The sequence below is a fragment of the Schistocerca serialis genome, chromosome 7 (assembly GCF_023864345.2).
Source record: "Schistocerca serialis cubense isolate TAMUIC-IGC-003099 chromosome 7, iqSchSeri2.2, whole genome shotgun sequence".
In the NCBI taxonomy this organism is placed as follows: domain Eukaryota; kingdom Metazoa; phylum Arthropoda; class Insecta; order Orthoptera; family Acrididae; genus Schistocerca; species Schistocerca serialis.
The window spans coordinates 599,319,013-599,341,410 of record NC_064644.1 but is presented as its reverse complement, the minus strand read 5'-3'; the positions used below and the strand labels follow the sequence as shown (position 1 = coordinate 599,341,410).

At 39.8% G+C, this 22,398-nt stretch overlaps 1 protein-coding gene across 3 annotated transcripts in view; it reads left to right on the top strand.

Moving 5' to 3' along the window:
- Positions 1–22,398, top strand: part of LOC126412343 (GRAM domain-containing protein 2A-like) — a 669,092-nt gene that overhangs the window by 636,972 nt on the left and 9,722 nt on the right. For all 3 annotated transcript variants that reach the window (XM_050081893.1, XM_050081895.1, XM_050081894.1), the window contains 4 exons: positions 7,539–7,642; positions 14,052–14,258; positions 15,072–15,201; positions 22,035–22,263. In XM_050081893.1, coding sequence (XP_049937850.1) covers positions 7,539–7,642; positions 14,052–14,258; positions 15,072–15,201; positions 22,035–22,263 — 670 coding nt within the window. The remainder of the gene's footprint in view (positions 1–7,538; positions 7,643–14,051; positions 14,259–15,071; positions 15,202–22,034; positions 22,264–22,398) is intronic.

Below are 22,398 nucleotides of genomic sequence, written 5' to 3'. Positions count from 1 at the left end.
ATTACCGCAGCAACGTATTTTCGCCATCTGTCCCTGTCTTGGGCTATTTCCTTCCATTCACCTTCCATACCTAGGCTCCTCAAATCAGCCTTCACATTGTCCTCCCATCCACGCCTCGGTCTCCCCACAGGACGTTTCCCCTCTAGGTGCCCCACCAGTACTCTGCGCGCTGCCCTGCCCTCATCCATTCGAGCTACGTGACCCGCCCATCGCAGCCTACGTGATTTAATAATACTGATTATGTCAGGGCTTGAATAGAGTTCGTGAACCTCTTCGTTATGCAGTTTTCGCCACTCTCCGTGATGTCATTCCTTCTTGCTCCGAAAATTTTCCTCAAAATTTTGTTTTCAAATCCTCGAAACGGCATTTCATTTTGCACAGTGAGAGATCAAGTCTCACACTCATACAGCATAACTGGTAGAATAATAGTTTTGAATATTCTAATCTTTAAATTTCTAGACAATATCCGTGATCAAAGTAATATATTCAGTGAGAAGTAGCACGCATTTCCCGTCCGTAATCCCTTCTTCGGTTCAGATTCAATCTAATTTCTCGAAGTGATGTCCACGCCTAGATACTTAAATGTGTTCATTTTTTCAAACTCAATGTCTCCAACTCTTAACATTTGCTGATCTACTGCTGTTGGCATTCTAGTAGTATCCAGGTATTTAGTAGTAACCAGGTATTTAGTTTTGTCTTCACTTCTCCTTAGTCCTACATCATCACTAGCCTTGATTGACGCATTCTTAATTACCGATCTTCTATAAAAGAGTGTTGAAGTTAAGAAATCATTACAAAATTAAGCTATTTAGAGAAAAATGAAAAATCAAAAATCGAATACTCTTTGTTTGAATATGCCCACTGCTTTATAGCACAGATGTGGTCTCACACGAGGAAGAGTGATAAGTATCGTAGACACACAGAAAACAGGTTTTCACGACGTCAAGCACACTCTACACATGCTGCATTTTACTATTGCCACCTTATCACTACAATCTTAACCCAACAGAATTGATCTGGAGCCAACTTAAGAAATCTGTCGCGAGAAATAACGAGACATTTAAGTTGCCAAGCGTAATGGAACTAATGCACCAAGCCCTGTGACACGCCGCTGCCCCGAATGATGGCGAAATGCATTACAACCCGTCATAAGAGAGGAGGAGGACATGCGGACTTTTTGGTGGCTTGGGATTCTGTTGCTGATCGCCTCGGTACCAACATAGCAGTACTGGAATGTATTGCTCGGACTCCAATATGGAAGGAGTTGAGGTTACCAGACGACTGGCTTCAATATTTAACCACGTGGTAAAATCCCATCAGTGCGCTTTTCCGGCGCACATAGCTCATGCACAAAAATTAACATTGTTAAAGTCAGGAATTCTTATCACTCTTGTTTTTAATTACAATATTATATTACCTAAGATCGAGAGCGTGTTGTTTTCCGCCCGATCACCTAACAAGCGTATCGCCAGAGTTTTACTATATATTATTTCCTTCTGTTTCAAAATTAAATGACATTCAAAGCTATATTGTTCTCTGCTCGTTCCTTTTTACGTGCTTACTGCAACTGTTCACATAACTGCAGATTAGCTGAGTCACTTGCCTGGCCGGTGCTGTTAAAGTTAAATGCGCCGGTAAAGCTGTTGCCCCGTATTTTCGCCTAGTCGATGTACGTGTAAAGCACAGCATATTAAACGTACCCTCGTTATCGTACTTGACTGTACTCGAGACAGCTTGGCTTCCGCTCCATGTGAAGCGAAATCCAATAAGGTTCTCGCAAACGCGGAAGAATACGTAGTGTAATGTTTACATGAGGTTTGTTCTTATGATGGAGTATAGCTGTCTGTACACGCCGTTAACAGTACAATTCCGTCTGTATTTTGTCCATAAGGATATTACGTGACGCCAGTTACGCATGCGCAGGAGCCCCTTAAAAAGTGCACAAACCCAAGGGGCTCTTGCGAACCTCACGCCAAGTTTCACGGAGTACAAAGTAGTAGTAGTAACTCTGGCGCACTCGGAGTCTCCTATCGCACGGCCACTGTCGCGTACTGAGGGAAGCCGGCAGACGGCTGGCGCCTCACGCGAGCGAGGCGTGTGCCAAGTCACGCCTCTGGTGAACTGCGGCCGGACAGTTAGCTCTCGTTTGGCACTCCCAGCACTTGCCGGCCTGTACCTGTTGCTAAGGCCTTTCTGGTACTCTTGACGCCGTACAACCACTTTTCCTATTTTCTCTCCTGGCGTTCGACTAAATTTTCGCCATCCCTTCAGTTCTTGACTAGAAAAACCGCACCAACCCTTAGGGGTGCTTCCCCAGGTGCCGTCACACGTTAGCGTGAGAAACGCATCCGTGGACTTGCTACCCGCGTGAACGGGGTGTCGTGGAAAATCCTAAAGAACTGGATACACAGTGCTCAGGAAACCCTGTGACATCCGATGCGAGCGTGAAGGCTCACCAAATGCCTTCTCGGTAGAAGATTTTGACTAGCCCGTCATCAGGGCTTACCAAAGGGGTTGGCGACTTTGCGTGATAAAGCCCCTTCCCCCACCAAGAGCGCAGTCGTAGAGAGATCATAGGAAATGACTGACTAAAGGAAAAGAAAAAGGACATAACGCACACATTGCGTGATTCAGAGGATGAGTGGGAGTTTTCATACCGCTCTCGCTCTGTGTTCCATCTGCGAGAAGAAGCCGCTCCCTGGGCCTGCACGCTGTTGCCCACAGTGTCATCTCCAAGTAGCACAAAGAAGCGACCAACCCACCAGACGTCCATCGCTGTCATGTCTTGCGTGTGCTTGATTCACACAGCTGCTGCTTGCACCCCTCGCTCGTGTGCAACAGTGGAGCTCTTTCTTGCTGCTGCTTCGTTACACGGTAAGACTGCAGAGTTTGTCGAGTGAGTGCTGAAGCAAATACGCTAGTCTGCTTCTCTCAACGCAAGGTAACGTAAAGTAAAATTATAACAAAAAACAATTCCTGGGAAAGGATATGTTCTTAACTCACAATTAAAACAAAGGGTTTTAGTTGTGAGTTAAGAACGTATCCTTTCCCAGGAATTGTTTCTAATCAACAATTAATGAAGAGCAAATAAAATTAGTTAGAACTCGTGGTACTGAAACCAGTACACAGTAGATGCCATAAACAATAATACATCGATTTTTGCTTTCGATTTCTTTAGAAATTTTATACAATTCGTAGTTGAAACAAAAATCCATTTAATTTGTTGTGTGCGATATTTTTAGTAGCTCATTTAAGTAATATTTTACAGTATTTGCTTCATTTTTATGAAAGACGTAAAATTTGACAAGTTCATGTAGCAAAAGTAGTAGCAAGGTAGTTTCACCGAAGGGGTGTACAGCTTTGACGTCTCTTGTAATGACACAGATTCAGCTCAATACTTTCCTGCACGTCGTAGCAGACCTGCTTAACTTGCAGGCGTTAGTTAGCCTAAGTCATGTCATAACGGGTTGAATGATAGAATAATAACTGTCTTCAAGACCACCTTCCCCAATCATGACTACAGCATTTTACAAGTGTTCGCTACCTATATAACATTACCGCTTTAGCTTATGCTACGTTCGCAAAAACTGTGGTTTCTGTATTTGTACGCAGGTGGACAAGGGTTGTATGTATTTTTCGGTCACGTAATAAAAATTCTCGGTTGTTCGAAGAGGTCTACTGAGGCTGAATAGCGCAAAGTCACTTGAATTTTTTCTTCAGCAATTAGTAGCTGTCACATATTGGTATCTGATTTACAAGTCAGTGATGAAACTCATCCCAAACATTTGTAGTATGTTCTTCAAATTATCTGGGTATCATTTACTGAGTTTCACGTCAACCAAATTATGTGGCCTTGATATCCTGTCTAGAACACAATTCCTAATCCACCGCGAAATTTTCTTCTGCTTTTCTTTCGGTAGTACCACCCGATTTTGGGCTTCAGCAGCGACTGAAACGCAACTTCTTTCTATAAGGTGCTCGTGTATGGTCGGGTCCAAGCGATCAGCTGACACAACTTACAAGGGAACCTCTCCATCGCACGCCCCCTCAGATTTAGTTATAAGTTGGCACAGTGGATAGGCCTTGAAAAACTGAACACAGATCAATCGAGAAAACAGGAAGAAGTTGTGTGGAACTATGAAAAAAATAAGCAAAATATACAAACTGAGTAGTCCATGCGAAAGATAAGCAACATCATGGATAGTGAGAGAGCAGGAGCGCCGTGGTCCCGTGGTTAGCGTGAGCAGCTGCGGAACGAGAGGTCCTTGGTTCAAGTCTTTCCTCGAGTGAAAAGTTAAATTTTTTATTTTCAGACAATTATTATCTGTCCGCCCGTCCGTCCACTATATTTGCTGGATTCATATTGCCCACGGAGTACATCTTACGTATTTAATGCACTCCCGTCTAAAGCAGCGAACAGTCAACTGCCAGCCAGGGAGCCTCGTTAGCAGGAATACTCTCTCTTCCGTGCTCTGTAGTCGACTGACGTCCTGTGTTTCGATGCTTGTTTAGGTGTAGCGTCCCCATACAATGGCGCAGTTACCTCGCATCGGACGGACGGACGGACGGATAATTATTGTCTGAAAATAAAAAATTAAACTTTTCATTCGAGGGGAGACTTGAACGAAGGACCTCGCGTTCCGCAGCTGCTCACGCTAACCATGGAACCACGGCGCTCCTGAGCTCACACTATCCATGATGTTGCCTATCTTTCGCATGGACTACTCAGTTTGTATATTTCGCTTATTTTTTTCATAGTTCCACACAACTTCTTCCTGTTTTCTCGATTGTTCTGTGTTCAGTTTTTCAAGGCCTATCCACTGTGCCAACTTATAACTAAATCTGAGGGGGCGTGCGATGGGGAGGTTCCCTTGTTAGTAGAAACGTCAGTCCGAGTGGACTAGCAACAACAGGTGGGGGCGCTCGCAAATACACGAAAGCTACTGCGGAACAGCTTTCGTATCCACGACCTGCTATAGGACAATTGTGCCAAATTTCAACTAATACCAACATCTCATGTTAAACAAGCTAATCTTCGAAATAGATGTCTCTTAGGCCAGGTGTGGCTCATCAATTAGGACATTTTCTGTTCTTGTGGAATAAAAAAGCACACTTTCTCACCAATCTTGGCTTTTCTATTGATAAGCAAAGGCACTTGACCAAGTTAAAAATAGTGTAAGCGAACTGGCGTGTGGAGCATAGAAACGTGTGTAACAGAAAACATTCACACTAACTTGGGCTCGTGCTCTTTTAATATTACTAAAAGGTATTCTCTCTCTCTCTCTCTCTCTCTCTCTCGATTGCGGGAGTGGGTGTCTGTCTGGACAGGTGCGAGAATGTGTATACCTCTACTAGAAAAAAAGAGTGTGAATACTTTTTTCTGCTACCTGTATCAAACATTAGTCCACTATACCCGAGTGGTTGCCGCATTTCCTTTATTTTGCGTATTGTCCCACCTAGAAGTTTCCATTACCTGTATTGTTATTAATTAGTGTAAGAACAGAGGAAGACACTTAGGTAGAAAATACTCTCTTGGAAAAGAAGTATGGTTCTTAACTTTTAAGTCTGGCGTACGGGTATCGATAAGTGTTATTTTGATTTCTGTCATAAGATAAAAATTTGCACTTTTATTTATTCGCCATTTTTAAGCATTCAAATGAACTCATCATTTGCCAGTAAAGTGAAGGCTGAAATATTATATGCAACCAATTCTCCATGGAAAATATAAAACATAGTACACGCATGATATCTAATATTATCGTGGAAAAATTGGTCGTCTAATATCATTTTCTTTGACTTGTTCTGTATTACTAGTTCATGTAGCCTACAGAGCCAACTAAAAGGTCAAATATAATCGAAACCGTACATCTTACATTAGTTTTATGCATTCTTTCACAGAAATTATAGTATCGCAATATTTAGTTAATAGCTTTTGCATACATTGGATCTAAACGGGCTGGTAATTCGGTTCTTTCGTGATTCCCTATGGAGATGCGTATTCACGACTTGTCATGGAGACAGTTGGCTTAATTACCTGGTCTAGTATGTTGTTAAAGTACAGCTTAATGGGGGCCTGTTCACTTCATAAATTGCCAGAAGAATTGAGAGTTGTAAGTCACATATAATAAAACATGGGAACAAAACGAAACCTTTCACCGGTTATTAACGGTAGTATCCACATCGTACTCAAACTGATTTGCGGACGGCTATGGCAGATTACGTGTAAAATGAAACCGAGGTACTGAGTTTTCAGAACTGTCTGATTTTGAACAGTTAAGTTAGAGACTTACCAGTGCTTGAAACGAAAACAACTTCTTGTTCCTGTAGTACATCCATAGGTCAGCATCTCTGAACTGCCGTGTGTATAGCACTATAGCGACACATTTCTGTGTTACGAATACATATCAGGTGAGTTAGATTTTTAATGCCTTCTAATCTTCCACAGATAAAATATATAGTATATAAAAAAATTGACGGTAGTGCCAAATCATTACTTGGAGTAATAAATTTGTACCGTATCTTATAGTCGTTCCATAATTAAAACATGTATTGTATGTACCTTATGTGTTTGCTTTTCTGCATCTAGGAAAAGAATCACATTTAGAGTTGTCTCTAAAGGTTGAAACATACTTTGGTGTGCTCCAAACGTAAAGAGAGTCTGACATGCGGGTATAGGCTACACGCTAGGAAAAATGTTCGTAGAAACTCATGTTGATTTACATACAGACTTAAGAACAGTAATTTTTACCATGACAACTTATCGGATCCATAATAGAGCATTAAAGAGTTTAAATATTGAAATGTGTATCTTCCACTACCTGTTCAGCATGCGATAATTTCCTTTCTTGCATGAGAGACTTTCGAGGAAACCTTGAAAAAGCTAATGACACACTTCACAAACATGAGTTAATATCTTAAGTCACTTGGATCCCACACTGTGTAAGCTATGGTATCTTGTTCTACATGCAACTAAATAAAGATATATTTAAATATAAGCTTTCTTATTTCTGATGGAACTTTGCTGTTCTCTCTCTCTCTCTCTCTCTCTCTCTCTCTCTCTCTCTGTGTGTGTGTGTGTGTGTGTGTGTGTGTGTGTATATGTGTGTCAGATTTGACATAGCCTTTACCTGGTTGAACTGGAATCATTAAGTCCTTACTACTTTTTAACTGAATGCTTCTATTTTGTAACATCAAAAAATTATTTTCCTTATTTATGATGAACTCTTAGTCACATTGTCTATAACAACCCTTTCCTGTGATTTTCCATCTGTCAAAGACTACAGGATGAAGTAAAAACATTTAGCAAGAGCCATATGCATACCAGAAATGTTATGGCAGCCTGAAGCTATGAACTAGTCATCCAGGTGTGCCTTGATAGCTCAGTTTGTAAAATACTAAGAGTTTAAGATATGAGATTCAGGTACAAAGTAGGAGAACAAAGTTTTTAATCCACTGGGAAGGTGCAGTTTTGTGTTTATATGAAAATAACTGTTGAGCTTGCCAGGATAATGTAAGCGATTGTTACCTTTTTGTTTCAGATTATTCCTGTGCTCTGGTCGGTGATATACTTCTTCAGGGTCATCTGTATATTACCAAGAACTATTTTGCATTCTATTCCAATGTGTTTGGATATGTTACAAAGGTAAGACATAGCTGGCCACATGCCTTTAGTCATGTACGACATTACTTTTACGATCAAACAGTGAAGCAATTTCAGCTTTTTACATGAATGAATCTGGTGAAAGCTTACATTGTCTTTCAGTTTGCTGTTTGTTATTGTTATTGTAATGGTTAAAGAGTAAAAAGCCTAATAAGATTAAATGTTATTTGATTTCAGAAGAAATTGCTATTTCGTTGTAGTCAGTTGTTGTTGTTGTTGTTGTTGTTGTTGTTGTTGTGGTCTTCAGTTTAGAGACTGTTTTGATGCAGCTTTCCATGCTACCCTATACTGTGCGAGCTTCATCATCTCCCAATACCTACTGCAACCTACATCCTTCTTAATCTGCTTAGTGTATTCATTCTTGGTCTCCCTTTACGATATTTACCCTCCACGCTGCCCGCCAATACTAAATTGGTGATCCCTTGATGCCTCAGAACATGTCCTATCAACCGATCCCTTCTGCTAGTCAAGGTGTGCCACAAATTTCTCTTCTCCCTAATTCTATTCAGTACCTCCTCAGTAGTTATGTGATCTACCCATCTAATCTTCAGCATTCTTCTGTAGCACCACATTTCGTAAGCTTCTATTCTCTTGTCGAAACTGTTTATCGTCCATGTTTCACTTCCATACATGGTCACACTCCATACAAATACTTCCAGAAACGACTTCATGACACTTAAATCTATACTCGATGTTAACAAATTTCTCTTCTTCAGAAATGCTTTCCTTGCCATTGCCAGTCTACATTTTATATCCTCTCTACTTCGACCATTATCAGTTATTTTGCTCCCCAAATAGGAAAACTCATTTATTACTTTAAGTGTCTCATTTCCTAATCTGATTCCCTCAGAATCACCCGATTGAATTCGACCACATTCCATTATCCTCGTTTTGCTTTTGTTGATGTTCATCTTATACCCTCTTTTCAAGACACTGTCCTCTCCGTACAGCTGCTCTTTCAGGTCCTTTGCTGTTTCTGACAGAATTATAATATCATCGGCGAACCTCAAAGTTTTTATTTCTTCTCCATGGATTTAAATTCCTTCTCTAAAATTTTTCTTTTGTTTCCTTTACTGCTTGCTCAATATACAGATTGAATAACATTGGGGAGGGGCTACAACCCTGTCTCACTCCCTTCCCAACCACTGCTGCCCTGACATGCCCCTCGACTCTTATAACTGCCATCTGGTTTCTGTACATGTTGTAAATAGCCTTTCGCTCCCTGTATTTTACCCGTCACCTTCAGAATTTGAAAGAGAGTATTCCAGTCAACATTGTCAAAAACTTTCTCTATGTCTACAAATGCTAGAAACTTAGGTTTGCCTTTCCTTAATCTATTATCTAAGATAAATCATATGGTCAGTATTGCCTCACGTGTTGCAACATTTCTATGCAATCCAAACTGATCTTCCCCGAGGTCTGCTTCTACCAATTTTGCCATTTGTCTGTAAAGCATTCGTGTTAGTATTTTGCAGCCGTGGCTTATTGAACTGATAGTTCGGTAATTTTCACATCTGTCAACATCTGATTTCTTTGAGATTGGAATTATTATATTCTTCTTGAAGTCTGAGGGTATTTCGCCTGTATCATACATCTTGCTCACCAGATGGTAGAGCTTTGTCAGGACTGGCTCTCCCAAGGCTATCAGTAGTTCTAATGGAATGTTGTCTACTCCCGGGGCCTTGTTTCGTCTTCGGTCTTTCAGTGCTCTGTGAAACTCTTCACGCAGTATCATATCTCCCATTTTCTTCATCTACATCCTCTTTCATTTCCATAATATTGTCTTCAAGTACATCACCCTTGTGCAGACCCTCTATATACTCTTTCCACCTTTCTGCTTTCCCTTCTTTGCTTAGAACTGGGTTTCCATCTGAGCTCTTGATATTCATGCAAGTGGTTCTCTTTTCTCCAAAGGTCTCTTTAATTTTCCTGTAGGCAGTATCTATCTTACACCTAGTGATATATGCCTCTACATCCTTTCATTTGTCCTCTAGCCATCCCTGCTGAGCCATTTTGCACTTCCTGTTGATCTCATTTTTGACACGTTTGTATTCCTTTTTGCCTGCTTCATTTACTGCATTTTTATATTTTCTCCTTTCATCAGTCGAATGCAATACTTCTTCTGTTACCCAAGTATTTCTGCTAGCCCTTGTCTTTATACCTACTTGATCCTCTGCTGCCTTCACTATTTAATCTCTCAAAGCTATCCATTCTTTTTCTACTGTATTTCTTTTCCCTGTTCTTGTCAATCGTTCCCCAATGCTCTCCTTGAAACAGTCTACAACGTCTGGTTCTTTCAGTTTATCCAGCTCCTATCTTCTTAAATTCCCACCTTCTTGCAGTTTCTTCAGTTTTAACCTACAGTTCATAACCAATAGATTGTGGTCAGAGTCCACATCTGCCCCTGGAAATGTCTTATAATTTAAAACCTGGCTCCTAAATTTCTGTCTTACCATTATATAATCTATCTGAAACCTTCCGGTGTCTTCAGTCCTCTACCATGTATACACTCGTTTTTCATGTTTCTTGAAGGAAGTGTTAACTATGATTAAGTTATACTCTGTGCAAAATTCTACCAGGCAGCTTCCTCTTTCATTCCTTACCCCCATTCCATATTCACCTAGCCTACTACTTTTTCTTCTCTTCCTTTTCCTACTTTCGAATTCTAGTCACCCATGACTATTAATTTTAGTCTTCCTTCACTATCTGAATAATTTCTTTCATCTCTTCATACATTTCATCAATCTCTTCATCTGCAGAGCTAGTTGGCATATAAACTTGTACTACTGTGGTGGGCGTGGGATTCGTGTCTATCTTGGTCACAATAATGTGTTCACTATGCTGTTTGTAGTAGCTTACCCGCATTCCCATTTTTTTAAAATTCGTTATTAAACCTGCTCCTGCATTACCCATATTTGATTTTGTATTTATATACCTGTATTCACCCCTTTTTAAATTTTCTAACCTACCTGCCCGATTAAGGAGTCTGACATTCCGTGCTCCGATGCGTAGAACGCCAGTTTTCTTTCTCGTGATAACAATGTCCTCCTGAGTAGTGCCTGTCCGGAGATCCGAATCGGGGACTATTTTACCTCCGGAATATTTTACCCAAGTGGACGCCATCATCATTTAACCATACAGTAAAGCTGCATGTCCTTGGAAAAAATTACGGCTGTAGTTTCCCCTTGCTTTCAGTCGTTCGTAGTACCAGCACAGAAAGGCTGGTTTGGTTAGTGTTACAAGGCCAGATCAGTCAATCATCCAGACTGTTGCCCCTGGCTTCTCAACAGATACCCCTCTGTTGTGGTTGCACCTACGATACGGCTATCTGTATCGCTGAGGCACGCAAGCCTCCTCATCAGTTCATTCTCAATATAAAAGAATAAGGTGAATGCTGCAGATGAATTGGCATGAACATAATTTCAACTGTGTTAGTAATAACTGAGCATTATACTGTTTAAGAGAAAAAACTTACATAGAAGATCTACGAATCTCTGGTGCAGATATGTATGTTCATCCAGAATCCATGAGGCACACACTAGTGGTGTGTTACACTGTGCAATATGTAGCATTGGTAGATCACAGATTTTGTAATTTATAATTCTGGACTACACTGCTTTACAGCACCACACTGCAGTACTTGGTATGAGCTGGACTTCCTCATCTGTGTGGATGGTCAGCCCCTGTGAGCTGAGGTGAAACTCAGAATTCACAGGGGTTGCTCTGCTGTGCCACCAAGGTTTAGATATTGGGAGATGGGTGTAATCATCTCAAAGGCTGCTTCCAGAAGGTTGTTGTAGGTAGATGTTTTGTCGTGGTGAGTCTCATTATTGTGATGTATGGCCTCTTCTTGGTTCTCTCTCAGCCATGTATGCTTGCAGTTTACAAGTGGATATTTTAGCTGTTAGCAGGTTCAACTTATCCCACAGCTCTTCATTTCTTATTATGTGATAGACTGTTGTATTACTAAATACATCATTATCACAAAAGGGAGTACTTTTCCATTTCCATAACCTAGCACTGTTACTACACATGTCAATTAAGTTTAAGGCCCCCCCCCCCCCCCCCCCCCCCTCAATGTTCTGCTACGGAAATTCAATCAAGTTACTTCACAACAAGGTTTATTCTTGTAGAATATTCTTACTAAAACACCTATTCAAATTAACAGCTACAGCCCAACCATTCAAAAGTGCTGTTTCATCTGTAATATCAGTCCCATCTGGGATAAACATGCTGCCTTTCAGTCAATGTTGCGTCACCTAACATTTATCACCACAAGTCATGACAACTTCCAAATTGAATTAAATGCAGTCAAACAAAATAGCATCAAACAATGGCTACCCTCCTGCATGGGGGCGGGGTGGGGGGGGGGGGTGTACTGTCTTCTTTACCCTATTCTCAACCTGCCTATCAAGACCACAGTAAATTGTGCAGAATTCCATGTTTAGGAAAAGTCTCTCTGAATGTAGGCATAAAGCTTAAGTCCAGGGACTTTAAACCCAATTTTATCTGCGCAACACTGTTGGAAACATTTTGCCAATGGTCGAAACAGCAAATCAGCCTTGGGAAAGAGTGGAATATGCAAAATCACTTGTAATTGTGTCAGATTCTATGTAAGTCAATATGGCAGAGCAGTATGTGCCCACTTGAAGATGGAAACGTAGAAACAGACTCCACTTTGGCCGACCACCTGCTTAGGGGCAGCCACATTTACAAAGTGCAGCATGAGATCTTACACCACATGAATAAAGGGAGGAAGATGAACTACCTTGAGACTACTGGAAATTAATAAACAATGTCCATTTGCCCACTTTGCTTGGTACTGAATGACCTGATGGAGTTCCAGTAATCTCCACTTTTAACATCATTTACTACTCATGATTCTATTCCGGACATTTTTTAGGTTACCACCCTTACTCACATTCCCATTTTTTCTTTTATTGTTACTTTAATTTCATTAGTGTGCATTATCTGTTTGTAATGTAAGACCTGTTAAAAGCAAGACTATTTTGTTCAGCCACTCACTTGGGATACCTCGCCAAAGTTTATTATTTTCTTTTCAGAGGATTGTTGGTATAGTTTTAAGCTAAATGATCATATATCACACTGTCCATGAAATAATATCGGTCATTTTAGCCCTAAATCAAACATTTGCAGTTGTTATCTTTGGAAAGCAAGATACTCTGTAGATCTACTTGTTTAAAATATTTGCTTCTAAAATTTCACAGCAACACACATATATCTTTGTACCTATTGATGGTACAATATATACCTAATGATGTCATAATAGTCAAAAAATGGTTTGTAAAGTAAATACTGTAATAAATATTTTGTAGAATACTACACCAGTGTCCTGTGTATTTTCATTCATAATGAAATCTGGTTGTTGGAGACATAAACGTACTACATTTCATTGTAGAGATTTCACAGAACATGCATGTACTCAGGTCAGTTAGTAGTGATATTGTTGTGAAGCTATCAGGGAAGTATTAAACACAGTCATTATGTAGCAAGAACTAAAGAATTACCAGATAGTAACACCTAACTGTGAAACATACTGATGAACTAGCCACTAGACATCGTCACATGGTTTCTGTTACATGCTACTTAAAAACACCAATTACAAAGAAATCTGATGAGTAATGAAAGAACAAATACACATCATCTTGTAAGAGTGATGTCAGGCAGGCAGTCATTGGCCTATGGAATGGTGGAATGTGGCTAATAGAGTGAGGAGTCGCAAAACAAGTGGTGTCCCCAGATTAGCATGTGTTAACTGGGCAGATTCCAGTGTGTGCTGTAACAACAGTAAAAGAACAGTATGTATGTTGAATCCCCCCCCCCCCCCCCCCCCCACTCGACAGAAAAATTAACTCCGTTAGCAGAAGAATGGCACGTTTTTTTTTTTTAAACCCTCAGCATGTTTCAGGAAGAATGGAACAAAATTTTGCCTTTATCATATAGGACTTACAGAAATCCTTGCCCATAATTGAAGATAGTGGCAAAAGCAGGTGACATACGATTAAATACATTTACGGTGTCTTTGCAGTGGTCAGTAATAGCTTTTGAGACACTTTAGGGAACATAGTGTAGGCTATATTTATGTCTGGATATTTCATTCAGCAATATGCCAACCAGCTTCAACATCTTGTCATGTGAAAACAAAATTATTGGTTCACGATTGATACCATTCCTATTGATATAACTGTAATGCTAATTTTGGAGCATAGGCACTATTTTAAAAATGACCGAAATCTTTAACCTTTGCTTGCAGATTTCTGTTCTTCCAGCTTAAGAGACATAATCACTTCGCGCAACAAATAACTTTGCCACTCAGCAATGTGCAGTCACATGAACATTTAAGCCACAATTTCTTTTCTTTTTATTTTAGTTGCTCATTCCCACAGTATCAGTAACGAAGATCAGTAAAGAGAAGACCGCATACATTATACCAAATGCTGTTGGCGTTTCCACTGCAGAAGGAAAGCACGTGTTTGGCTCTCTGCTGTCACGAGATTCCACCCATCGACTAATGACGCAAGTTTGGAAAGCAGCTCAGCAGCCTGACCCCCAGGGAAACTTGCTTCCTATTGAACAGGTAAATAGTAAGGACTAGTTTTCTTTACTTAGTCTATTTCAGGTTTTAAGTATTAAATTCATTTTTCTGAACCCCCATGAATATACAGAATTTCATGATTTGGTCCAGATCATGAGTCAACGATGATATCTGTATCGAGTAAGGCATTGTGTATGCAGACACCGATTATTCATCAAAAGTGATAGCTGTAGTGTTTTCAAATAAAGATGTCCTAAATCCATATTTGGTTTGAACCCACAGTGCTTTACTGAGTGTGATTCTAATAGAAGTAGATTGCTATTGCCAGCCTCCAACCTGAGAACTGATCTATTAAGCCAGTTACTGGGAGATCCAGTGACTTAAACTCCTATAAAAATTGTAAGACCCTTGGGGGTTCCAATTGCAGGCTACTTAATTTGTACTTAACCATAAAATCACTAAGTCAAATATGAATATACATTTTGTATTTTGTGCCATCTTTCATTTCATATGCTGTTGAAAGTAAAACATAAACTTCATAAGATGTGACTGCAGCTTGTCACATAAATACATATTTTTCTGTGGACATAGTCAAGCATCTGGAGGGTGATATTGTAGAATGAGAAATCTGCAAACAACTACTGTTATCTAATCATCAGTGTCATTAATATTTTATAAGTCATGTGCAATATAGTCACAATAATATAACTGAATTTAAAATGTGGTAGCCTGAATGTTATCTCAAACAGCTTATGTATTTTATTACCTGTATTCCTTACACATTCCCTCAGAACACTTACTGCACCCTATAAACAATATTTGTATTCATACATAAGATTTTTTTTTTTTCCAAAGGTTATGAAAGATGAGGTGGATTCAGCAAGTGGAGATGTGAAAGATGACGATGATTCATCTGTTTCTGGCAGTGATAGATCTTGTGCTCCATCATCTCTTGAATGCAACACAAACATAAATCAGCCAGAAGGTAGGTGTTTAACCACAACTGCAATTCAGAAAGCTGTTAGCATGCTTTAAGACTAAACAGCATAAATTATTGTTTGTTGTGTTTAAAATATCATAAGTAAACAATTTAATCAAATACCTGTATGATGTAAATGGAGGCAGCTTTTCTGCCTCAACAGCTGCTGCTAAGCCATTACTAATACTGATACTGATACCTCGAAGAAGAAGGAAAGAAGGAGAGAGCAGCACATCAAAAAATAAACGACAGTTTGCACAGCCACTCCCTTTTAACAGAGGTATCCACCTGAAAACAATATGAAGATGTCCACTTATAATTATATTTGCAGTCATCTTGCAAGAAATATTGCAGTCTTTCCAAACAAACGAGAGTAAAAAAAATTGAAGCAGTTCAGCTCACTCGACAGGTGCCACAAAGAAGAAGAAACAATGCTTTAACATTAACTATTCATCTGCATCTATACAATGCAAACCACTGTGAGGTGTGTGGCAGAGAGTAGGTCCCATTGTTACTAGTTATTAGGGTTTTTTCCTGTTCTATTCACATATGGAGTGCAGAAAGAATGACTGTTCAAATGCCTCTGTGTGTCCAGTGATTAGAATAATCTTATTTTCACGATCCATTTATGAGTGATACATATGGGGTATTAGTATACTCCTAGAATCATCATTTAATGCTGGTTCTTGAAACTTTGTTAGTAGACTTTCTCAGGATAGACATAAACTATCTTCAAGAGTCTTCCAGTTCACTTTCTCCAATATCTCCCTGGCACTCTTTCATAGCTCAAACTAACCTGTGACCATTCCTGCTGCCCTTCTCTGTATACATTCAGTATCCTGTATTAAGGCTATCTGGTATGGGTCCCACACATTTGAGCAATATTCTAGAACCGGCTGCACATGTGATTTGTAGACCAACTGCATTTCCCCAGTATCCTACCAATAAATTAAAGTCTACAATCTGCTTTGCCCACAACTGAACCTATGTGATTGTTCCACTTCATATCCCTACAATATGTTACACCCAAGTATTGGTATGAATTGGCAGATTCCAACAGTGACTCTTTGATATTATAGTTGTAGGCTATTATGTTTTTTCATTTTGTGAAGTGAAGGTTAATTAATCACTCACCCTAATGCCCTAAAGCCTAAAACTTGAATATAGTGCAGCGAGGGCCTCACTTTAGATAAGAGTCCAGTTGTCTCTGCTATACTCCATGTCTTCCATGTTAAAATATTTGCATCTGGAAAAGCTTCAAGGCCACCATAATCACAATGATTGCCCCACACAACTGCAAGTGTGAGCAAGTGTGAGCCATGTACTCCCTCCAAATAGAGCTTGTACATCACACGTGAAATTTAGTTTAAGTCCACGAAACACATTTGGACCTCCAATCAGTTGTTGTTTATTGAACTGACCAGCCAAGTCAATATCAATTGCTTTCAAAGATCTGTAAACAGGAACGCTGCGTCGCCAACGACGACGCCATGCACGTCGCAGAGGCATTGCTGTGGCACGTGGCACGTTGATACAAGTAACAGCCAAGCGTGCTAAGTCCCGCTCAAGGTCACGCGCCTAGCACACAACCAAGAGAGGACAATTAAGATAGCTATATGTGAAATATGTTTTTTTTAAAAAAAAAAATCACGGGATAGAAAGGACTGGTTTTGGGATAGGACAAACTTTATTGTCTGTAATATAACATACAATCACCAGTTATTTTTATTTTACAATTCCCATTACCAACTTTAGCCCATATAAACAAGTACTCATCGGCATTTAACTTCTTCTTCCTTCGTGTATTCAACACAAAAGGCATGCTAGGAACTAGTGTACCATAAGGCACTTTAGATAAGAGTCCAGTTGTCTCTGCTATACTCCATGTCTTCCATGTTAAAATATTTGCATCTGGAAAAGCTTCAAGGCCACCATAATCACAATGATTGCCCCACACAACTGCAAGTGTGAGCCATGTACTCCCTCCAAATAGAGCTTGTACATCACACGTGAAATTTAGTTTAAGTCCACGAAACACATTTGGACCTCCAATCAGTTGTTGTTTATTGAACTGACCAGCCAAGTCAATATCATGCTAGGAACTAGTGTACCATAAGGCACTTTAGATAAGAGTCCAGTTGTCTCTGCTATACTCCATGTCTTCCATGTTAAAATATTTGCATCTGGAAAAGCTTCAAGGCCACCATAATCACAATGATTGCCCCACACAACTGCAAGTGTGAGCCATGTACTCCCTCCAAATAGAGCTTGTACATCACACGTGAAATTTAGTTTAAGTCCACGAAACACATTTGGACCTCCAATCAGTTGTTGTTTATTGAACTGACCAGCCAAGTCAATATCAATTGCTTTCAAAGATTCCGCTGCATCTGGAAAAGCTTCAAGGCCACCATAATCACAATGATTGCCCCACACAACTGCAAGTGTGAGCCATGTACTCCCTCCAAATAGAGCTTGTACATCACACGTGAAATTTAGTTTAAGTCCACGAAACACATTTGGACCTCCAATCAGTTGTTGTTTATTGAACTGACCAGCCAAGTCAATATCAATTGCTTTCAAAGATCTGTAAACAGGAACGCTGCGTCGCCAACGACGACGCCATGCACGTCGCAGAGGCATTGCTGTGGCACGTTGATACAAGATCTGTAAACAGGAACGCTGCGTCGCCAACGACGACGCCATGCACGTCGCAGAGGCATTGCTGTGGCACGTTGATACAAGTAAACGTAGCAAGCCAACGCCCAGCGAGACCCAGTGCTATGCTTCCGCACTCCTCGACGTTCGCAGAGCGAATGACGCTCCGTGCTGCGACGCAGCGCCAGAGCGCGCAGCTTATCGCTACGTCACTTCCGCTGATAATCTTGATTTTTGCCCGCTGCGAGCCTAGTAATACTAGGGCTCGCAGCTCCAAGCGCTCTCTCTCGCACACTCAAGGCCACGCGCCACAAGTGGTCACGTGACTTGCGTCGCAGCGCCAGAGCGCGCAGCTTATCGCTACGTCGCAGCACGGAGCGTCATTCGCTCTGCGAACGTCGAGGAGTGCGGAAGCATAGCACTGGGTCTCGCTGGGCGTTGGCTTGCTACGTTTACTTGTATCAACGTGCCACAGCAATGCCTCTGCGACGTGCATGGCGTCGTCGTTGGCGACGCAGCGTTCCTGTTTACAGATCTTTGAACATTTCTGAACATTTAGAGCAAGTTGCCACTCTGTGGCTCATGTTGAAATCTTATAAAGATCTGACTGAATATTTATGCAGCTTCTCTCAGATAGTACTTCATTATAGAGAACTACATTAACTTAAAAAAGCATGATTTTACTATTAATATTATCTGCAAGGTCATTAATATACAACATGAACAGCAAGGGTCTCAACACACTTCCCTGCAGCACAATTGATGGCGTCACACTATCGAAGATAACATGCTATGTCCTCGCTACCAAAAAGTTCTCAATCCAGTCACAAATTTCACTTGATACCCCATACTATCATACTGTTGATAATAAGCATAGGTGCAGCACTGAGTCAAATACTTTCCAGAAATCAAGAAATACTGCATCTACCTGGTTGTCTTGATACAAAGCTTTCAATATGTCACGTGAAAAAAGTGCAAGTTGGGTTTCACGTGATTGATGTTTATGAAATCCATGCTGGTTGGCATTGAGGAGGCCATTCTGTTCAAGATCATCATTATGTTTGCACTCAGAATATGTTCTGAGATTCTCAAAGAACTCGATAACAGGGATATTGGACAGTAGTTTTGTAGATCATTTCTTGTAGAGAGGTGTGACCTGTGCCTTTTTCCACGAACAGTGTACAGTTTTTGTTTGAGCAATCTACAATAGATTATAGTGAGAAGAGGGGCTAACTCATCTGCAAATTCAATATAGAATCTGACAGAGATTCCATCAGGCCCTGAAGCTTCGTTCAATTTTAACGTTTTTAGCTGTTTCTCAACATCACTGACTGTAACACTTATTCAATTCATCTTTTCAGTGGTACGAAGCTTAAACTGGAGCAATTCTCTTGGACTTTCCATTGTAAAGAAGTATTTGAAAACGGAGTTGAACGTTTCAGCTTTTGGTTTGCTACCCTCAGTTTTAGTTCCTGTCCCATTTGATAGGACTGAACACCAGTTTTGGTTCCACTAACAGCCTTTACATATGACCAAAATTTATTTGGGTTCTGTGAAACTTCACTTGACAATGTTCTGCTGTGGTAGTCATTGAATGCATCATGCATTGCTCTCTTGACAGCCAAAAGCATTTCATTCAGCAGCCCTCTATCTATAGCCCTACATTGTGTTTTACACCTACTAAACAGTAATCTCTGTTTCTTCAGAAGTTTCTTTACAGTGGCTGTATACTGTGGTGGTTCGCTCCCATTATGAACTGATCTGCTGGTTATATATTAAATTTGTATATATTGTTACTCATTATCAGTGATGTAAAAATGTAAGCTAAAGGTGTAGAAAAATAATTGATAAAGAATTTTAATACTTTGACATGTCCTATATTACACGTACATTTACTGTACATGATGTAATCTTACAGGATCAAATAAAATTCAATTCAAAATTCAATTCAATTCAATATATCTATCCAGTGCACTGTCAACTATTCTTTTAAACTTGAGGCAGAGTTCCTCTGCATGCTCCTGCCCTGTGCTGAAAGTTTGATGTTCCTCACTGAGGTATGATCCTATTGATTTTTTATCTAGTTTACTGAACATATATGTCTTTCTGGTTCTTTTAGTTGTCATTTATACGTTGGGAATCATTATTGTCACAACCATATCTGGTCACTGATACTAGTGTTGCTGTGGACATCCTAAATAGGGGGTCAGATCTATATTTTTCTATTAAAACTCATTATGAGTGGGGTTCCTATCGATCCTAGGCAGTTTTCAGAGAAAGCGTTAAGTAATGATACACAGAATGTCGTATCACATCCACCACTAACGAAACTGTAATTTTCCCAATTAATTATTGGATGACTAAAGTCTCTGCTGATGATTACACTATGATTGGGGAACTTACATACAAGTGAACTGAGGTTTTCTTGGAAGTTTTCAGCTACATCAGGAGATCAGTCTGGTGGCTGAAAAAGAATCTTACCATCATTTTATGACCACTCCTGATACCGAGTCTTGGTCAAACAGTTTCACATGCAGCTTCAGTTTCTATCTCAGTGGATTTGATTTTCTTGTCTACTGCGACAAAGGCACCACCTCCATTTCCCATTTGCCTGTCCTTTGGATATACACTTAAATTTTCCCCATGATCTCACTGCTATCAGTTTCAGGCTTCAACCAGCTTTCTGTACCTAGTATTATGTGCTTTTTAAGAGTGCTTCAAACTCTGGTCCTTTGTTGTGAATGCTTCAGCAATTAATTGTTAGTATTGTAATACTTCTGTTGGTGGTGCACACAGTCTATTTGTACAGTTTGAAGAAATTTCTGCTGTGTGTAGTGCAGTGTAGAGGGCAGTGTTATGTCTGCAGTATTAGCAAACAAACTTTGAGGAAAAATTATTCTTCTAGAAGAGAGTTTATTTCAAAAGGAGCCATGTTAAATGAATGATTACTTGCAAATAACATAATATAGTTGTGATGAGGGCATTTTACATTATTATTTCACAAAAATTGCATCGTAGGAGCTCAGAGATCCAGCAGTTTATTCAGAGAAGAAATGGATTAAAATACATTATGATGTAATTGCTGCAGTAGTCAGTGTGTAAGGAGTAATGTCAATCAAAAGTGCCTATCAGCATTTAATTTTTACCAAGTATTCACTACCAAAAGGGAAATTCATGGGAAAATGTTATAAAATTGCAGAGAGACAGTGTTACTGACCAGTACATACTTCAGGGGTGAAATTGCATTACTGCCAATAAACACATTTAAAAAGTGGAAAAAACTATTTCTATCTTTTCAAATTATTGGTTTCTTGCACAGGAATAAAAGATATGTAGTTGGGGAAGGATAGAGATGAGGGGCAGCTCACTCCACTAAAATGATAGGGTCCTCACTGGTAATGAATGTTGGTTTTTTCCCTCGTCTTGGCATCTTGGGGTCTGAGTAAGTAAATACAGTGTGTCAGAATACTATGGTTTTTTAATGGCAGTTGTTTCTGCAATTACACTATCATAGTCTCGTGCAAACTGGCAGGTAAAATTATGAACTGGATATATAATTTTTGTAGAACTTAAAAGATAAGCTGGGTATTCCTAATAATACGCCTTAAGAGAAAGATAATGTTTATATATAGAACAATAAAATGAAACATGTCCGTTATTGGTGTCAACTCTGAAGGCAAAACCAAGAAGCAGAGATGACAAACTGTGAATATGTTGTGCTGCCTGCGGGCAGTAAGACTAGTGTGGCTTTACTGCAAGAACTGACTTGAAGCAAGTACATTAGTCTTTGTACATGCCAAGGAAAGAGTACTGTTGGGAATGTAAATATGACGGGTGATCGACCTCTGCAACAGCTGACACTGCATACTCTTTAAAGAGAAATGACACTAAAGGAACTACAACTTTCGCATCTACATCTGTTATTAACAACAGATCTCATAGAAAAAGACTTAATATTCAAAGTAAAATTTTTATTTTTGAAAAATTCTTTCTTCCAAGACTCATTTGGAAAAGGTAAGCTTGACAGAAGGGGTGGGAACTTTATTTGTTGTTATTATTCATGTAAGAGATTAAGTTATGAATGTGCCTTTAACATGTTCATACTATCATTCTTTTCATTTTTTCAATATAAAGATGTAAAGTCCTAGCAAAGTAAAACAATTGGAATTGTTCTTTCGCAGCAGGCTGTACAAAACTACCAAATGGCAACCTTGTAATTGGTGGAAAGCACATAAAGCTGCCCGTTAAATCTAGCCCCAAGCATGCGATAGTGGGCTTGCCTCGTTCTAAATGGCTGCTCATTGTTTCGACTGGACTGCTTGTACTGCTGTTCTTATCTGCTGCTTTCTTACTGTATCGAATTTCGAAAATACAGAGCCAGTTCACAGAGCATCCACTTATAACAACAAGGTAGGTGGATTTCTCATAGGTATCTATCTCACATAGATTTACTCTCATCTTATTGCTGATTTTTTAGGACATTCAATTATTAGTTTATTACGTGTGTATTGTAGAGTACTTTCAACGAAAGTACTAAAATCGTGT